This window comes from Pararge aegeria, chromosome 14 (genome assembly GCF_905163445.1).
Source record: "Pararge aegeria chromosome 14, ilParAegt1.1, whole genome shotgun sequence".
In the NCBI taxonomy this organism is placed as follows: domain Eukaryota; kingdom Metazoa; phylum Arthropoda; class Insecta; order Lepidoptera; family Nymphalidae; genus Pararge; species Pararge aegeria.
The window spans coordinates 15,244,550-15,261,194 of record NC_053193.1 but is presented as its reverse complement, the minus strand read 5'-3'; the positions used below and the strand labels follow the sequence as shown (position 1 = coordinate 15,261,194).

The 16,645-nt window shown below is 39.0% G+C and overlaps 1 protein-coding gene across 7 annotated transcripts in view; it reads left to right on the top strand.

The window, feature by feature from the left end:
* Positions 1–16,645, top strand: part of LOC120629195 (transmembrane protein 94) — a 44,457-nt gene that overhangs the window by 7,707 nt on the left and 20,105 nt on the right. For 5 of the 7 annotated variants that reach the window (XM_039898042.1, XM_039898040.1, XM_039898041.1 and 2 more), the window contains 10 exons: positions 401–620; positions 1,757–1,960; positions 3,364–3,548; positions 4,069–4,192; positions 6,336–6,470; positions 8,208–8,353; positions 8,937–9,067; positions 9,198–9,274; positions 9,848–10,047; positions 14,632–14,733. In XM_039898042.1, coding sequence (XP_039753976.1) covers positions 401–620; positions 1,757–1,960; positions 3,364–3,548; positions 4,069–4,192; positions 6,336–6,470; positions 8,208–8,353; positions 8,937–9,067; positions 9,198–9,274; positions 9,848–10,047; positions 14,632–14,733 — 1,524 coding nt within the window. The remainder of the gene's footprint in view (positions 1–400; positions 621–1,756; positions 1,961–3,363; positions 3,549–4,068; positions 4,193–6,335; positions 6,471–8,207; positions 8,354–8,936; positions 9,068–9,197; positions 9,275–9,847; positions 10,048–14,631; positions 14,734–16,645) is intronic. The other 2 variants (XM_039898044.1, XM_039898043.1) reach the window with 1 other exon arrangement.

Below are 16,645 nucleotides of genomic sequence, written 5' to 3'. Positions count from 1 at the left end.
GTGGATTCGATTCCCACAGCTGGAAAGTGTTTGTGTGATGAAGTATTTATTTATATTATTCATTAAAATATTCACCAGTCATTAGTACCCATAACACAAGCTACGCTTACTTTGGGGCCAGATGGCGATGTGCCCCAAACTACACTACATTATAAAATTTGTTGAAAATAATACAAATTTTATAGACGAAATATATAAATAAATAAATATAGTACGCCAATACATGTCTTAGTATATTTATTTATTATTTATAGTATCAATAAAAGTCTCTCCCACTGTACACTTACATCTTATAAGCTTCACAACGGATTTCAATACAGTTTTCTGTAATAGACAGAGTGATTTAAGAGGATTTATACATCTATAACATGCGATTGAAATTGACGAAATATGATTGCAGGTTCAAACTATTGTCGGAGACGCGACAGATATACACCCGCCCCAAATCTTGCTCCATATCCGAGGAAGCTAGCGACCCGCTTATAAAAGCGCTGAGCGAATCTAACCTCAAAATGGAGAGCTTGCGATCCTTGAGCAAGACCTTCTGGAACATTCTTATTGGTAGAGAGGACATGGTTACCAGGACAGCGAATATCGTACATGTTTTGGGGTCCTTATCGGTAAGTGAATCACCCAAATTTTTTATTAAAATTTTGCGTAAAGATGGCACTTATGATTTCTACGTTACACAGAAAATATGTAGAGATCTAACAAAAGTTAAAGTTATGGTCACCCGTTAATGGTTGAGTACCCTACAAAAACTAAGGCGGGTGTTATTTTTATTATCACCATCTCCTTAACCTAAAATCCGGGTAAGTACTACCACCATCGTTATTCCCGCCGCGAAGCACATTATTGCAATGTTGTGTTCCGGTCTTCAGGGCGTGGTTGCCGATGTAATTACAGGCAGATGAAGCTGTAGCGACGCATATGTGCGCAATGCATTTTGCTGGTTGCCACCAAATGTAATATTGTACGACGACACACGAGGAGTCGGCCCGTTCTGGCCACCATTGGCAGTCGTTTATGTGCGTACAATAAACAATACCAGTGCTATGACGTGTTTCATTTAGACACCCGAATAGGGCATTGGTGAATGGCAGGCAGGCATACAGGTTGATGGACACAGTGCGGCACGTTGCAGAACGTGTCCTAGCATGCCCTGGGAAGTGGTTAGTCTGTTTATATGCGATGGCTCTCCACTTACGAAAGACTTACCTGGGCAGACAGCCAGGCTGACAGACAGAAGGCAGCCAGCCTGGGGGCCAGACAGGCAACCAGCCAAGCAGCAAGTCAGACTACCAGCCAGGCAGCAAGTCAGACAACCAGCCAGGCAGCAAGCCAGACTACCAGCCAAGCAGACAACTTGGCAACCAGCCAGAATACCAACCAGGCAGCCAACCTGAGGGCCAGGCAGGCAACCAGCCAGACTACCAGCCAGGGGGCCAGGCAGGCAACCAACCAGGCAGACAGCCAGGCAACCAACCAGACTACCAGCCAGGCAGCCATCCAGCCATCCTGGGGGCCAGCCAGGCAGCCATCCAGCCATCCTGGGGGTCAGCCAGGCAGCCATCCTGGGGGCCAGCCAGGCAGCCATCCTGGGGGCCAGCCAGGCAGACTCAGACGTCCTCGTCCCCTCTTTCCATCTACTTTTCCCTCAATTATATTTGTGATAAACTCGTCATGTCTTTATAGGTGGCCAATCGTTTCCCTTGCTTAAACACACTATTAAATTTAATTTTTATCATCGTTATAGGCTCTGTGCTGTGTCGACAAAAAGGGTGTTTTGTCGTGGCCGAACCCGACAGCGGAGAAAGTGTTCTTCTTGCGCAATTCGAGTCCAACTTCACACAATTCCAGCAAAACTAGCCTAGTGGATTCAATGGGACACCAGAGTCATAGCAATCTCGATCAAGTTGGCGATACGAAACCAAACGCTGAAACTTCTACCATCGTTGAGGTAAGCTATAGTAATATTTTATTGTATGCTGGTTTTTTTTTATATTCCACTACAAGTTAGCCCTTGACTTCAATCTCACCTGATAGTAACTGCTGATGGTAGCGGGCGTATGGTAGTCAAAACCCTAATCGGTTTCTACGAAACATCGTACCGGAACGCTAAATCGCTTAACGGCACGTCTTCGTCGGTAGGGTGGGAACTAGCCACGGCCAAAGCCTCCCACCAGACTACCTAGACAAATTCAAATTTAAAAATTCTTTATTCATGAGATAGGCCTATATCAGGCACTTATAAAGCTTTCACACCTATATGTTTACATAATTGTTAGGGGATTGAGATAACTTCGTTCGCCAACTTAAACCTAAAGCTACGAGGGTTACGTGCCCTGGTCTAAAGAAGAGCACACAACAAACTTAGCTGGGTAGTTATTTTGTTATTACCATCTTACAGTAAATTAATATTAAGCTATGAAGTTAGAGCAATTTACACCCAAGCTTTTTATCATTTAAGTAATCTAAAACATTGTAATAGGATTTTTCTTTAAGCTTTATATAAATTTTGAACTTATTGAGAGACTATTAAGTAAATTTAAGTAAATATTATTTTTATATATTATCTGTAAATATATTCAGGTAATGCAATATGTATTTTATGGGTATATGTATATATGCACCACCTAACTTTTTGCTGTAACTGTTTTTTACTTCGCCATTGGTTGCCTGGAAGAAATCGTTATGTAGCGATAAGGCTGCCAAATTCTATACGTTGTGTTGTTCTACTTTTCTTTTGTTCTATGTAATTTTTGTGGTGTACAATAAAAGTATATTCATTCATTCATTGTTGCAATGCTGTGTACCGGTCTGAAGGGCGTGGTTGGCGGAGTTATTACAGGCATATGGGGCTAAGCAGCTACGCCTCAGGTTGATGGCCACATGGTGGCACTTTAGGACGTGTTCCTTGCATGCATATATTATAAATTACACCACACAGATTCTCCTGCTTTTCGCGGAGTATAGCAAATTAAGCTTAATTTTGAGGAATAATTCTTAAGAAATGAATGAATAATTGTTAAGAAACAATTCTTAACAAACATTCTTAACAATTATTCATTGTAAAGTCAACATCTCTTGAGGATGCTCCGGTTTCGGGGTGAAACGTGCGTAGAGGGTATATTGAAAAGATCTGTTTGGTGTGGAGTATAAGGATTGAAGCAATTATAAATTACACCACACAGATTCTCCTGCTTTTCGCGGAGTATAGCAAATTAAGCTTAATTTTGATAATATATCATGGATTTCCGCAAAGTAACGCCTGCTTCTATCCAATATTCCTTGCATGCCCTGCGAAGCATGTTCCCATCCGTTTGATCCGTTCAATTATTAACAGGTTTTAATTGTATACAGGTGCTGGATCTTACTCACGACCAGAACGCGCCGTTTCGGGTAGAGTTCGACGAGCAAAGATGGCGGACACACCTCGCGCGGCTCAAGCCATTGGGTCTTGCTGCTTTGCTTAACACATGCGCGCAAGCTCCCAGACATACGTACGCACATTTTTGCGCGCACCTCACATGCGAGGCGCACTACAGGTATTTTGGCTTGCTATATTTCAAAGACTCCTCTGTGGGACCGAAACGCTAATAGTCTTAAGTAGTCCAATGTTCACGAAACGCTGAAGATCGTAACTAGTGGAGGCGCATCGCTGGGGCTGCTGTAGCCAAAGAAAATGTATCATCGTCAACCATGACTACTATGTCAAGAGTGAACGACTAAGGAGGAAGCCACTGCCATAGTTTTTGCTAAAAAAGCAGGTACAGCCCAAAGATCACATGCAAAATTAAAATCAAGTGAAACCTCTCACTTAAAAACGTACCAGTCGCGTAGCGTACGTACTATGCGCGTATCTGTCTTTAAACTTCAATAGGATTGTCATAAGTACACTTAAAATATTTTGAATTAGTTTTTATGGAAAAATAAATATCCTTCTTTTGGCCCCCCGATAGTAAAGCCGAAGTGTCTAACCACTAGACTATCAACGCTTCTACTTCTAGGATCGGGTGAAGCTAAATAAAAGTGTTTAAAATGTTAAACAATATTACTTTGTTTCAGTGAAGACCTAGTGCCCGTTACGAATAGACGCTGCCTCTGCGAGTTGGCCAAGCAGATTGGCTTCACTGACTCAGTAGCTAACTCCTACAGTGTACAAGAATGCCTGGCGGTTTTCCGACATTTGGTGAGTTTGTTCTTACGTGCTCGGATTTGAAGATTCAAATTCAAATTCATTTATTTCAAGTAGGCCTACTTTATAAGCACTTTTGAAACGTCAAGTATGTATGTTTGTAGTGACTCTACTACCGGTTCGGAGAGCAAATTCTACCGAGAAAAGCCGGCAAGAAACTCAGTAGTTGCTCTTTTCCAACATCAACATTTACAATAATTTTTCTGTCTTGCGGGAGATGAGAGCGAGGCTGGCTGTTTCCAATCTACCTTGTCATTGAGGAATTCATCAAATGTATAGTAACCTCGCTGTACTAGATGCGTTTTTACACATTTTTTAAATGTATGCATTGGTAGGTCAAGAATTTCCTTAGGAATCATGTTGTAAAAGCGTATACTCAACCCCACAAAGGAGTTCTGCACGTTTCGCAGACGATATGCAGATATCACAAATTTATGTCCGTTTCTGGTAAGTCGATTGTCGATCCCCTATAAGAACACCCGATAGCTATTGTAAGACTTTAATCAGCTCTTCAGCACTAGGTTCCAGAATACCCTTCCGATCGCAGGTCAATAATAGTCCAGAATGGTAGCCGAAGTCACGAGGTTCCTCACTTATCACTTGTTGCAGTACATTATCGCTTAGATGTTACTTCTCTTCGCTCCCAGAGCAGATTGACTCAGTCGCTTTTTTTTTTTTTTTTGCTTTTTCGGAAGGACACTTGCCGATAACCACCTAAGGGGTTGCTACGGCGTCACCGGGGGAGTGGGCGAGCGCGAAAGCTCGCCATGAGAAGAGCCCCAGGGCTCGACGACATCCTGCGAGGACTCGGACCTCGGCTCGGTTCGACGTTAATCTGACTGTTGGTGGACTTTTGGACTAATCATTGTTTAGTCCGAACGCCCCCGTGACCGTGGTAAGGATCCACGTCCGGATGACGTCAGAAATCGGGGCCCTCGTCTTCGCCGGCGAAGACGCTGTGAATGTTGCGTGTGTGTGTGTTTTTGGGACACGTTGTCGGTAGTTATTTTGTCGTCAGGGTCGTCAAGGACATGCTTCGGACGTCGCCGCTTTGGTTCGACGTCGGGGACGGGGGTATAAGTGGACGCCTCGACCACTAGGGGGTTGGGGTGTCGGACTGCATTTTCAAAGTAGGTCTTTGATAATGTTTTCATGTACTGGGCTATGGTGGGAAGATCGAGGTCTCGGTGGAGATCTACGTTGCGCATGTACCACGGACTGTCCGTGGTCATACGCATAAATTTGTTCTGCAGGACTTGAAAGCTCCTGTAAGAGCTGTGAGGGCGATGGGCGAATACGACGCTGGCGTATGTCATAATGGGACGTATGCACGTTTTATACAAGGTTACCTTGTGACGGAGGGATGACTCAGTCGCGACGGGCGCTCGCTTTTATATTTATCGGAGGTCTCGGAATATCTTTACTCTGAAATCGTAAACATCAGGATGATCTAGAAACGTTTCGAAATATGGACTATTCTCAGATTTACTTTGTTGTTTCATAGGTATTGGTTACAAACACATTTCGTGCGATTATGTAAGGTTGCTTTCGTAGTAATAAGGTTTTCTGTAACAGTATTTTACTCGAGCCATTCATTGGTTCAATATGGGAAATTTCTATCTATATATATATAATTTGTTTACATCTTGCAGTAGAGACATTGGGGGCATGGAATTGTTAAATAGTAGTAAGTACTGTACGCTAAGTATAAGATTTTCATACTGGCAATCGTGGATTCGTTGTCGAGTATCGCAACACTGCAACGACACAGAAAAATGGACTCGTTTTAATTCCGCAAATTCCGCCAATTCCGCGCTTGCTACATTGGCGGAATTCGCGGACTAAAATGACTTTGAAACAAGGCGTTTAAGTTATATTTTACTCTTACAACCCCGCTTTATACAAAAACGAGTCTATAATTAAATAAATAATAAATACACTACGACAATACGCACATCGCAATCTAGCTCCAAAAAAAAAAGCTTAGCTTGTGTTATGGGTACTAAGATGACTGATGAATTTTTTTTTTTGATGACAAACATTTATGCTCATCACACAAACATTTTCCAGTGGTGATGAATTGCTTTGAGTGGAAGCTTACTAAGTAAGACTGGTATTTGAAGTATGATGCTTGCAGCAAGCGGACACGATCAGACGGGAGACTCGTTTCGTCCGCTCTCTGCACCTGAGTACGCGAGTAAAGGTGCCCCTACCACATATGCTGGCCGTACTCGTGAAGGATCACTCCCACCAGCTACAGATGTTGACACAGGTAAGGATTTAGTGCAAATTCTATGAGACATAGCTAACCCATTATCGGCCCACTACATGGCACGGGTCTCTTCCCACAATGAGAAGGGGTTAAGGTTAAGTCCACCTAGCTGGCCCAGTATGTATTGGTGGATTCCACACACCCTTGAGAACGTTATGGAGAACTCTCAGGCATGCAGTTTGGCTCACGATGTTTTCCGTCAACGTCGAAGCAAGTGATGTTTTATTTAGTTAATACGCAAGTAACTTAGAAAAGATACAGGTGCGTGCTGGAATTCCGACTCGGGCCGAGTCAAAAGTGAAGTCGAAGCCCTACCCAGTGGGTACAACCGTTTGAATTCTATGAATATGTCATTTTATATGAACGAACAAAGAATCAAAATGTTACTACTCCATACTTTGACAGATTAATGTACATCCAGAGCTAACAAACAATTTTGTATTTAATTTAACACCGTGTGCCATCGTAGCGCCACCTAGTGGCAGTAGGTTTGAATGCGCTCTTTCGTTACCAAATAATTCGTTGACAACATTCACGCTCGAACGATTGAATAAATAAACGAAGGTAGAAATTTACGCACTTGGCACTCTGTGCTATTGCAATAAATCTCATCTTAAACGTGTAATTAACGGCTGAACTCACGTGAATTTGGTTGGAGATTCAACGACTAGTTTTGAACCTATTTGGGGTTTAAGTCATGAGCACGCGTGAAGCGGCGTGACCGTCAGCCGTCAATTACACAGTTAAAATAAATATATAACTTCCGTATTAAATAAAACCGTTCATTTCATAATAAACTCCGACTTTCAATAAAATGTACATCATTCTATCATTAATTCCCTTTCATTTTGGCGAATTACATTATTTTTCACAACTCCCATATTTAGGGAGTATTCGCTATTTTGTGATGGCAGCCATCTTGGATTTGAAATGTATCATAGTTTGTAGTGTTCTACTAGTCATGACCTTTCATTTGATACCCATATTGAGGAGGCTGTAAAACAATATGTAATCCGCCATTTTGTGCCGGCGGCCATCTTGGACCGTGTTTTATCATACCTAGCTAAAACCCTTCCGACTTATTCACCTTTCAAACATAAGAAACAAAATCAATATCGGTTTATCCTCTCGGGGAGGAAGTTTACTCACGATAGTTTTAGTAGTAGGAGAGGTTCTTTTGTCAAGAGCTCGTCTGGGGAAGAACCATCGCCATGCTTATTTCTGCCGCTGAGCAGCATTGTTGCAATGCTGTGTACCGGTCTGTATGGTAGCCGGTGTAATTACAGGCACGTCAGGCTTTTAACACGCAGGCCGTGCTCCTCGTAAAGTCTTGCTCTGTTTATACGCGATGGTTTCTGTAGTGTATGTGATTACACTGTCTCGTGTGTTCCTGAGCAATGTTTCTACGTCAGTATTACCCGAGCCGCAGGCGAGAGTACACGTGTGACAGTTGGTCGTAAGCATTGCCGAGCCAGTGACTAGGGGACGCTATTAGCAGATCCTACAGTTTCCACTAACCATCATGTGGGCCATATCTGCATGGTCCTGAATTATTACTATAACTCTTAACTTCATGTTCTCAATTTGATTCCGTAGGTTGCCTGGGAGAGATCGCTTTTAAGCGATAAGGCCGCCTATTTTACCTTTTCTCCTTTTTTTTTTCCTAATGCTTCTTTTTTTTTTTTTTTTGGTGTACAATAAAGTGTATTTCGTTCTAAAACAAATCTCATTATCAAGGGCACGGCGGATATAATCCTGGACTCGTGCGTGGATTACTGGAACGGAAGGGATCTGACGCCGATCTCGCCTTCAGACCGCAAGAAAATCATTGACTTCTATCAGCGTAATTCGCTGACTGCTTATTGCACGGCCTTCGCTTACAAGTAAGTTAACTGCACAGTGGCTACTGTAACTTGAACAAGTTAAACCATAGTACCTTGATTGAAGCGGGGTTATCTGTCAGGGAGTTATAGCATTTATATTGAACCCTTATCTGTTTCTCGTACTACTGGTCGATTATATATATATATATATAAATATGATTTGGTGTTAAATTGAGACTGGGTCGTAATCTTTTATATATATATATAATTATATATATATATAAAAGATCGACCGATCGACCCAGTCTTAATTTAACACCAAATCATATTTTGGATTAACTTGCCCTTCGAGCGCAAACCGGTCTTTAAGTAGCATGCGCGAGTCGACGGAGCAAGTAACGAATCGATGTTACTATAAATTATCTTTAAATATTTTTATATTGTTTTTAGGTATTTTTAAGTATTTATTTAGTTGAAGAGGAATGTGCAGCGTCCATATAAACTCATAAGAGGTTCGAGACGCCAAGATTCTGAAGAGAGTTCTAGCATGTGAATTATGAATATTAATTTATAAAAATAGAATAAAAAGATGTGTTTATATTTACCAGGAGCCTGTGAGAAATATTTTGTTGTTTGTTTTAAGACCCCTAACCCGTGGCATATCGTCGACCCTCGCACAACAGTACCTGGAACTGCCGGCAGACAGTCGCTCTCTGTACGCGCCGCATTCGCACGACTGGCCGGACGCGCCCGCCCTACATTTCCATTCTACAGGTAACGTAACCCAATGAGATTTCTTCATTTGAGGGGGGGCAATATGTTTAAGAATAACAATGTTTAAGAATAACACAAAAGGAGTTCTTGGGAGTCTTACCCCATATATATTGTTCTATTACCGTTTCAGATTCATTGCTATTTAACGAGATAACGGATGACGACGTCAGCGACGCTGATGGATATTTTGACATGCAATGTAATCAGGTAATCTATTATATCCTCATTAAAATCTATATACAGACTTAATAAGTACTCTTCTGTCGTTTTTATTATTGTCATAAAAGTTTTAATGTTAACTTGTTATTGTGGTTAAGTTTTAGTGACTCTCATTGTTATTACGATTTGTATATAATCATAGACTATTTGACTTACAGGCACTTGCGTTCTTCATTCACACTTTGAACTTAACTCCCGACAATGTGGGAAAATTCAAATCCTTTTTTACTGGCCACACTGATGGCACCAACTATGTGTGTTTAATTTAATTAGTTTTTTAATGTAACTTTACATAATCTGAACCACATGAAGTATAATTACGTGCATTAAGTGATATGACATCCTTTATTATCCTTTCGGACGTGATAAACACGTTTCACCAATTTCCTATTTTTATCTATACGTCTTGATGACTTGACGTCATGTTGGCAACTGAAGCCAGATATGCCCACAGGCATATACGTAAAGTAACATAATTAAATCGTGATTCGTACCCCTGTACTGGGCCGGTAATGGATTGATTTGATGACGATGATGAATGAGTTAACAATTTTTTTACAGGTTTTTATAGGTATGGTGACGATGCAGTACCAGGCGCAAAGCGATATGGTGGAGTTGATAGAACGCCTCGAGCGCGCCTGCATTCGCTTCGTTCACTTCAGTAAGGAGAATGAGTTGCGTTCGCGTGTCTTTAGCGAAAAAATGGGCTTAGAATCAGGATGGAACTGCCACATATCACTTATGAGCGATCGGCCTACCAGGTATGTAATTTGAGGATAGAGAAATTCTTGACTTTAAGGCTACATTCATTTTAAGCATTTTTTTATACAATGAACATAAGGCTTGGTTTGTTTTAACCGCGGCAGCCACACAAATCTCTAAGGATAAATTCGTCCGCGTTTATTACGTTCTAATTACATATCCCGTGGGAAACAAACGTTTCCCACGGGATATGATTTGTAATGCAGGCGCTACGAGCATGCGGTTCCACACGCCTGGCGTGTAAAAATTATCGCGACAGCTATGCGGCCTTTACGCAACAGGTGTGTTATTACATCACTTGTCGTATTTGAATAGCAATTTGTTTTTTTTTTTGTTGTTTTAAAATAGAATAAAACTTTAATGAAGTCAACACAATTTTTTTTTTCAATAAAATATTTCTTTAATCGATCTTTTGTTTATGGAGTAATTACAGAAATAAAATTATAAAAAACCAGGGGCATTATAATAAACCAGAGGCTGCTGACGTTGTCGCAAAATCACAAGATTTTATCCATCCAAAACAATGTATTAGTGTATAAATGCGTATACGCGCGCTATACTACGCGTCGCTAGTCTGACGCATTACATTACGAGCATGTTGAGGTCTTCGGTGACCCAAACCCATAAGTTTTTCCCTTATCGCCTAAAGTTGATTTATTGTTGATTATATGATATCTTAATTATCAATTATTAATAAAAATGCCCGGCGTGCCCCAACTTCTCACTCCTAAAATTTGGAGCATTATCCACACAGATTTGTCTGAATACCGCGGATTACAGCAAGCTAATGTTCGTTGTATAACTAATAACCTTACTGTTCTGCCATCTCAGAACATAGTAAATTTCCTTATCACCCAAAACTAAAGATAATCTGTACGTTTAATATATTTTACTTGAAATAAATGTTTTAACATTGGTTTAATATTTGGTGTTATTAATTGTTTTACTTATTGATTTATTGGTGATAATAGACTGCGTTATCGCGGGGGCATTTTCAAAAGGGGGTGTTCATAAAATACGTGAGATGTTAAGGGGGGGGGGGGGGGGGGTAGGAGGGGGTAGAGTCAAATCTCATTTAATCTTACGTGGGAGAGAGGAGATCTCAGCAAGTATCACTTTTTTTTTGATGATTTATTTTCTGATTGAAACAAAAAAAAATTATACTATTTTGGTCCATTTCATCCAGACATGCTTAAGATTTTATCTTAATCGTAATCGCTAAGATCATTTAGTAATTCGTGCGAAAGAAAATAATTTCATTTACACTTCAACTTTATACATCAAGAGAATGTCAAACCACCATATTTGTTTTATAACAAATAGCTCAATTTAATCACTTGAGATTAGGGGATGGGGGAGGGGGTTGAATAAACTATCACGACAATCTCACCACGGGGGAAGGGAGGACAGAAAATTTATAACACCTCACGTAATTTATGGATGGCCCCAAACATAGAATAACTAAATTATATTAAAAACAGACGTGGCTACTTACTAATAGTATATTATATATCTTTACGTATGATATACAGAACAAAATTTATTGGAAAGCTTTTAGCTGATAAGAAAACAAATTTATTTATTTATTATTTATTTATGTTGATTGCATTAAATTTACGAAAAAAATATCTTAAAATATCATCAATTATTCAAGACTTAAAAAAGTCTTTGTCTTTTCTGCAAAATAGTATGCATAAAAAAAAAAAAAAAAAAAGTAAAATTCATACTGCTCATGCCCTCCCGATAACTGTGTCTATGTTTTAATGCTTGTAATATTTACGTTCGAATTTAACTAACGAATATTGTAAATTATACTAGCAAAAGAGAATTAAAACTATTTCTGTCTGACATGCTCATCCATTCACATGTAAACACGGTACATATTTTTGAAATAATTTCCTCATTTTAATTTGGAGTGTGAATGTCATTTTCTAATTGCCATGAATGTTTGTTTATAAATCGATTTACTCGTACCTTGAATGATTTTCAATGTCTCTCTAAGTGTTAGATAACTAATGTAACGTTTAACTCTTTTTTTTTATTTAACAGGATTATTTATCGATTTCCAGGGCCTTATAAATAAAAGTAGTATAATGTCGGAATAATGAAGCTAAATTTAGCAGTGCTATTTCACACTCTGACATGCGATAGGTGGTGTCAGTTGATGTGTTATGAGACAATGCATAGCTGTTCCAACGTTACGCCTCCTTTATTAATAAGGCCCTCAGTGCTAACTTTTGGGTTGGCTTACCACTAGCATGTGCGAGAAATGTATGTTTTCTTCGCCCACCGCTCACCCTTTTGGACAGCCACCGTTACTCTATGCACGTGTGGCGTGCACTTCATACATGCGTAAAAGCACTGCCTACCCTGCCCATTTATGTATTACTGATAAAGGAAAAGGTTTATGTATACTCTGGTCAAAATTCTGTGCACGCCACTAACTCTATCGTATTCAACCTAACATCTATCTATCTTGTAATGAGGCCCGCTTCAGCGGATGCACTTCGACCCTCCAGGATCTTTTGTCCTAACCTAACATACTTATTGCAGTTAAATTTTGGCAACGTAATATTTTTACGAAAAAGAGCTACTACTTAAAAAAAAGCAACATTCTATTGTGTCCTTTTGCATGAACTTATCTGCTGAAACCTTTCAATGTCTCCTACATTTAATAAAACATCTTCACTTGTTTTTTCTCTAAAACTTCTGTCAACGTAAACTGTGTATAGATAGATTCTCTAGAGAATATAGACACAGCTTGTAGAATTTAGATATACAAACATACATACTATATTCTGAAAGATATTTTTGAAAATGGTACTTACATGCGAGTTAATTTAAATGGAATATCAATTAAAATGTTAACGTCTTAAAATCATTGAGTAATAAACTACTACGCACTAAAATTGACGTCGCAAAACAATTTACACTTTGTGGTCCACTGGGCTGCAAATGCCACGTGCATTAGTCTGTCATGACTTAGCATATAAAGCAAATGTATATTTCATGATATATCTTAAAGTATTTTAGGTCCACAGGCCTAGTTGGGTAAAGAAATTTAAGATAAACAACCTCCTGTGTACTCAACTAGTGTTACTTAGCTCCCTTATTAATAAATCGACATTTAGCTAATAACAGATTTTCAAGCATCTTAGAAGTTCAACTGTCATGAAAAAAATTCAATTTAAATGCATTTTGATGGGTGAACTCACGTGAATTTTCCTTAGAGATTACTCGATTAGTTTCGAGGTACTCGATTAGGCATGAATTTGTTCGTGCGACGCGGCACGACACACACTGAATCTTGCAATAGGCGTCGCCTCCCGCATGGGACTTTGCGGGTGGAGTTGAGGTAGGCGGGACTAGCAAGAATTGAAAGTCGTCAGGAAATCTCATACACATGAGTTCAGTCGTCAATAACTAATTCTCAAGTATCGTTCAGTCTAACCTGTTCTTCTCTCGTTGGTAAATTAGTGCAGGCAATGACTCTAGTGATTCAATGATATTATTGTCAACTACGTGACCATCGGCATCCATAGATTTCATTGGACACAGCTGCTCTATAGACCTCTAGTGCCTAAGTAGTACTTTGTTACTCAAATTGTGTATTTTTATAATTATACTATTTTTTATAATACCGCCAATTATACTATTTTTTATTTGGTTTCCTTAGGTCGCTGATTGAGAGAGTTTAAACTTTTTGAAAGCTTTAAAGCTGCTAGCCAATCTGGCCAATTTGTGTATAATTTTCTAATCATAAAATTTAGCCTGCCATATAAAAAGGTCTCAGGCACACAGCCTGTGCAGCCATCAATGTGTCAAAAGTTTTACGGTCTATCGCGGCAACTCGCTGAAAGGAAACTATTATTACGTCCTCACTAATCCAGCTCTATAGGCCTCAACGATTGAAGAGAACTAAAGCGTTCGCCTGTCTTCAGTACGCAGCCCTTCTATAATATAGCTCCTATTACACGTAAATCTTTACTGCTTTTGGTAAACTTGTGATGAAAATCCTGTAAACCAAGAATTTCTCGGACCTTTTGATATATTTCATTCTGCCGTAGATTTTATCCAGGCAAATGTTCTTATTGCCATGTTCTGAATCAGAGTGCAAGATTAATAGTTCAGGAATAAACACGTGATGCGACTAAACGAAATAGAGCCGCGAACACTTCAAATAGAAAATAATATAATTAAACGTGTAACTGATGTCGATGAGATGTAAATCGGTAAAAAGAAACGCTTTTAAAATTTCAAGCTCAGCTTTAAAGTCTATTTATTCAAACTTGTCTTATAATGTAAACAATCTTTTTTGACTTTTTAGTCTAAAGTTCATTTTCAAATTGTGAAGAAAATAATAAAAACAGACTTACATTAAGAATACCTCTTTTGATTGTTTTTTTTCAATACTTTACACCAAAAAGTGATGGAAAATACTTTTTACCTTATAAGACAGGTTAGAAAAAATGGAGTGTAGTTGGTGCTATGTTTACGTCATAAACCGACGCTTAATATTTGATATGCCCTCAAATATTAAGTGTCGTTCCAGTTCTGGGTTAGTGAATGAGTGTTGTCGACAGCAAGCCGGGCTCTCCGCTGTCGTCTCAGACGCTGGGCCGCGAGCGCGGCAACACTGCGTCGCAACTGACTAGACCCGACACTGGTGACGTCACTACATATAGGTGCGTCAGTGCTCTCTACCGATACAACACAATTAAACAAACACTTGGTCTCGGCTTACACTTCGATACATCTAGTGCACCTCCACATATAAATTTCTATTATTATAAAATAATTATAACCCTGGTCACTATACCTAAAGTTGACAGCTAGAAAATAAAAAATACCTCTAGGTATTAGTTTCGCCTATATACATGTTTTTTTAATATTATTGTGCAATAAAGAATTAAAATTAACAAATTCACTAATGGTGGAGTCAATATGTTATTAGCGTTGTTTATGTAAGATTCAGTTAGATTAGGTTCGTTAAGTAGAGAAGTGATATTCAATTATCTCAGAACGCATAGTAGCAATCTGTGTGCGAGTGTGAGACCACTTTTTAAAAGTATGATGAATATAAATTTCTCACTTTGATCACTGAGTACACAATTATTGCTAGCTATTTATTTTACCAAATGTAAAGAAAGTTAATAAAAATATAATAATAAATGGAGAATCACTAAAAATGGAAGATTCCACAGTTTTTCTGGGCATGACCTTGGATTGTAAGCTTCAGTGGGGTACCCATATAGATACACTAGCAGGTAAACTAAGCTCGGCTGCCTACGCCGTCAGGAAAATTAGACAGATTACTGACGTAGAAACAGCAAGACTTGTTTACTTCGCGTACTTTCATAGTGTGATGTCTTACGGGATCTTATTATGGGGCAAAGCTGCTGATATTGAAACTATATTCATATTGCAGAAAAGAGCTGTACGGTCAATATATAAACTTAAATCACGTGAATCCCTCCGTGAAAAATTTAAAGAAATTGGTATACTTACGGTAGCCTCACAATACATTTATAACAATATAGTATTTGTAAGACAACATATTAGTCTTTATAAACAAAAAGTGGATATAAACAGTCGACTTACAAGAAATGGTCATAAATTAGTGACATCTGCATATCGTCTGCGAAAGGTGCAGAAGTCATTTGTGGGATTGAGTATACGCTTTTATAATATGATTCCTAAGGTAATTTTGGACCTACCAATCCATAAGTTTAAAGAATGTGTTAAAACACATTTATTACAGCGAGGTTATTATACAATTGATGAGTTTCTTAATGACAAGGTTGCTTGGAAGCATCCGGCTCCGCTTTCATCTCTCACAAGATAGAAAAATGAATGTTAAAATATAAAATGTAAATTTTTGATGTTGGAAAAGAGCAACTGCTGAGTTTCTTGCCGGCTTCTTCTCGGTAGAATCTGCCTTCCGAACCGGTGGTAGAGTCACTACACACGGACAGACTTGACGTTTCAAAAGTGCTTGTATTAGGCCTACTTGAAATAAATGAATTTTGAATTTTGAATTTTGAATTTTGAATTTCGGCACAGCGTATTCACAAGTAAAAACCACGTACCCAATTTTGCACTTCACCCAGACGTGGTTCTATTTTATGGGGGACGCTTTATCTCTGTCAAATCATCACATAAGTCCCAATGTCACCCTAATCCGTGAGTCGACACTATAGGTGACGTCTTCACCGATTTCTTCGACCTCTAGTAGAGCTTCTGCGCTTTCCCATCCCACCGCAACGCAGAAAAAGATTTTTACAATCCATGTCGTAATGCAAACCTTGTATCATTTCGGTTAGCTGTAATTTTGTAATCTCTATGCAAATTTAACAGTTAGAATCTACGACTACTTTATGGCGATTACAAATTGTTATGGGACCTTTTATATATGTAAAGACAACATTAAATCTTGGTAACTTAACTTGTCCTGTAATCTTATTAATATAACTTTCCAACATTGTTTGCGCGTAATAAAACTGTTTATAACATGAAATTACAATAATAAGCTTCTCTCTAACATAATTATATCTACGTACGTGCACATTTTTACTATTAACACAGCTTAACACAACA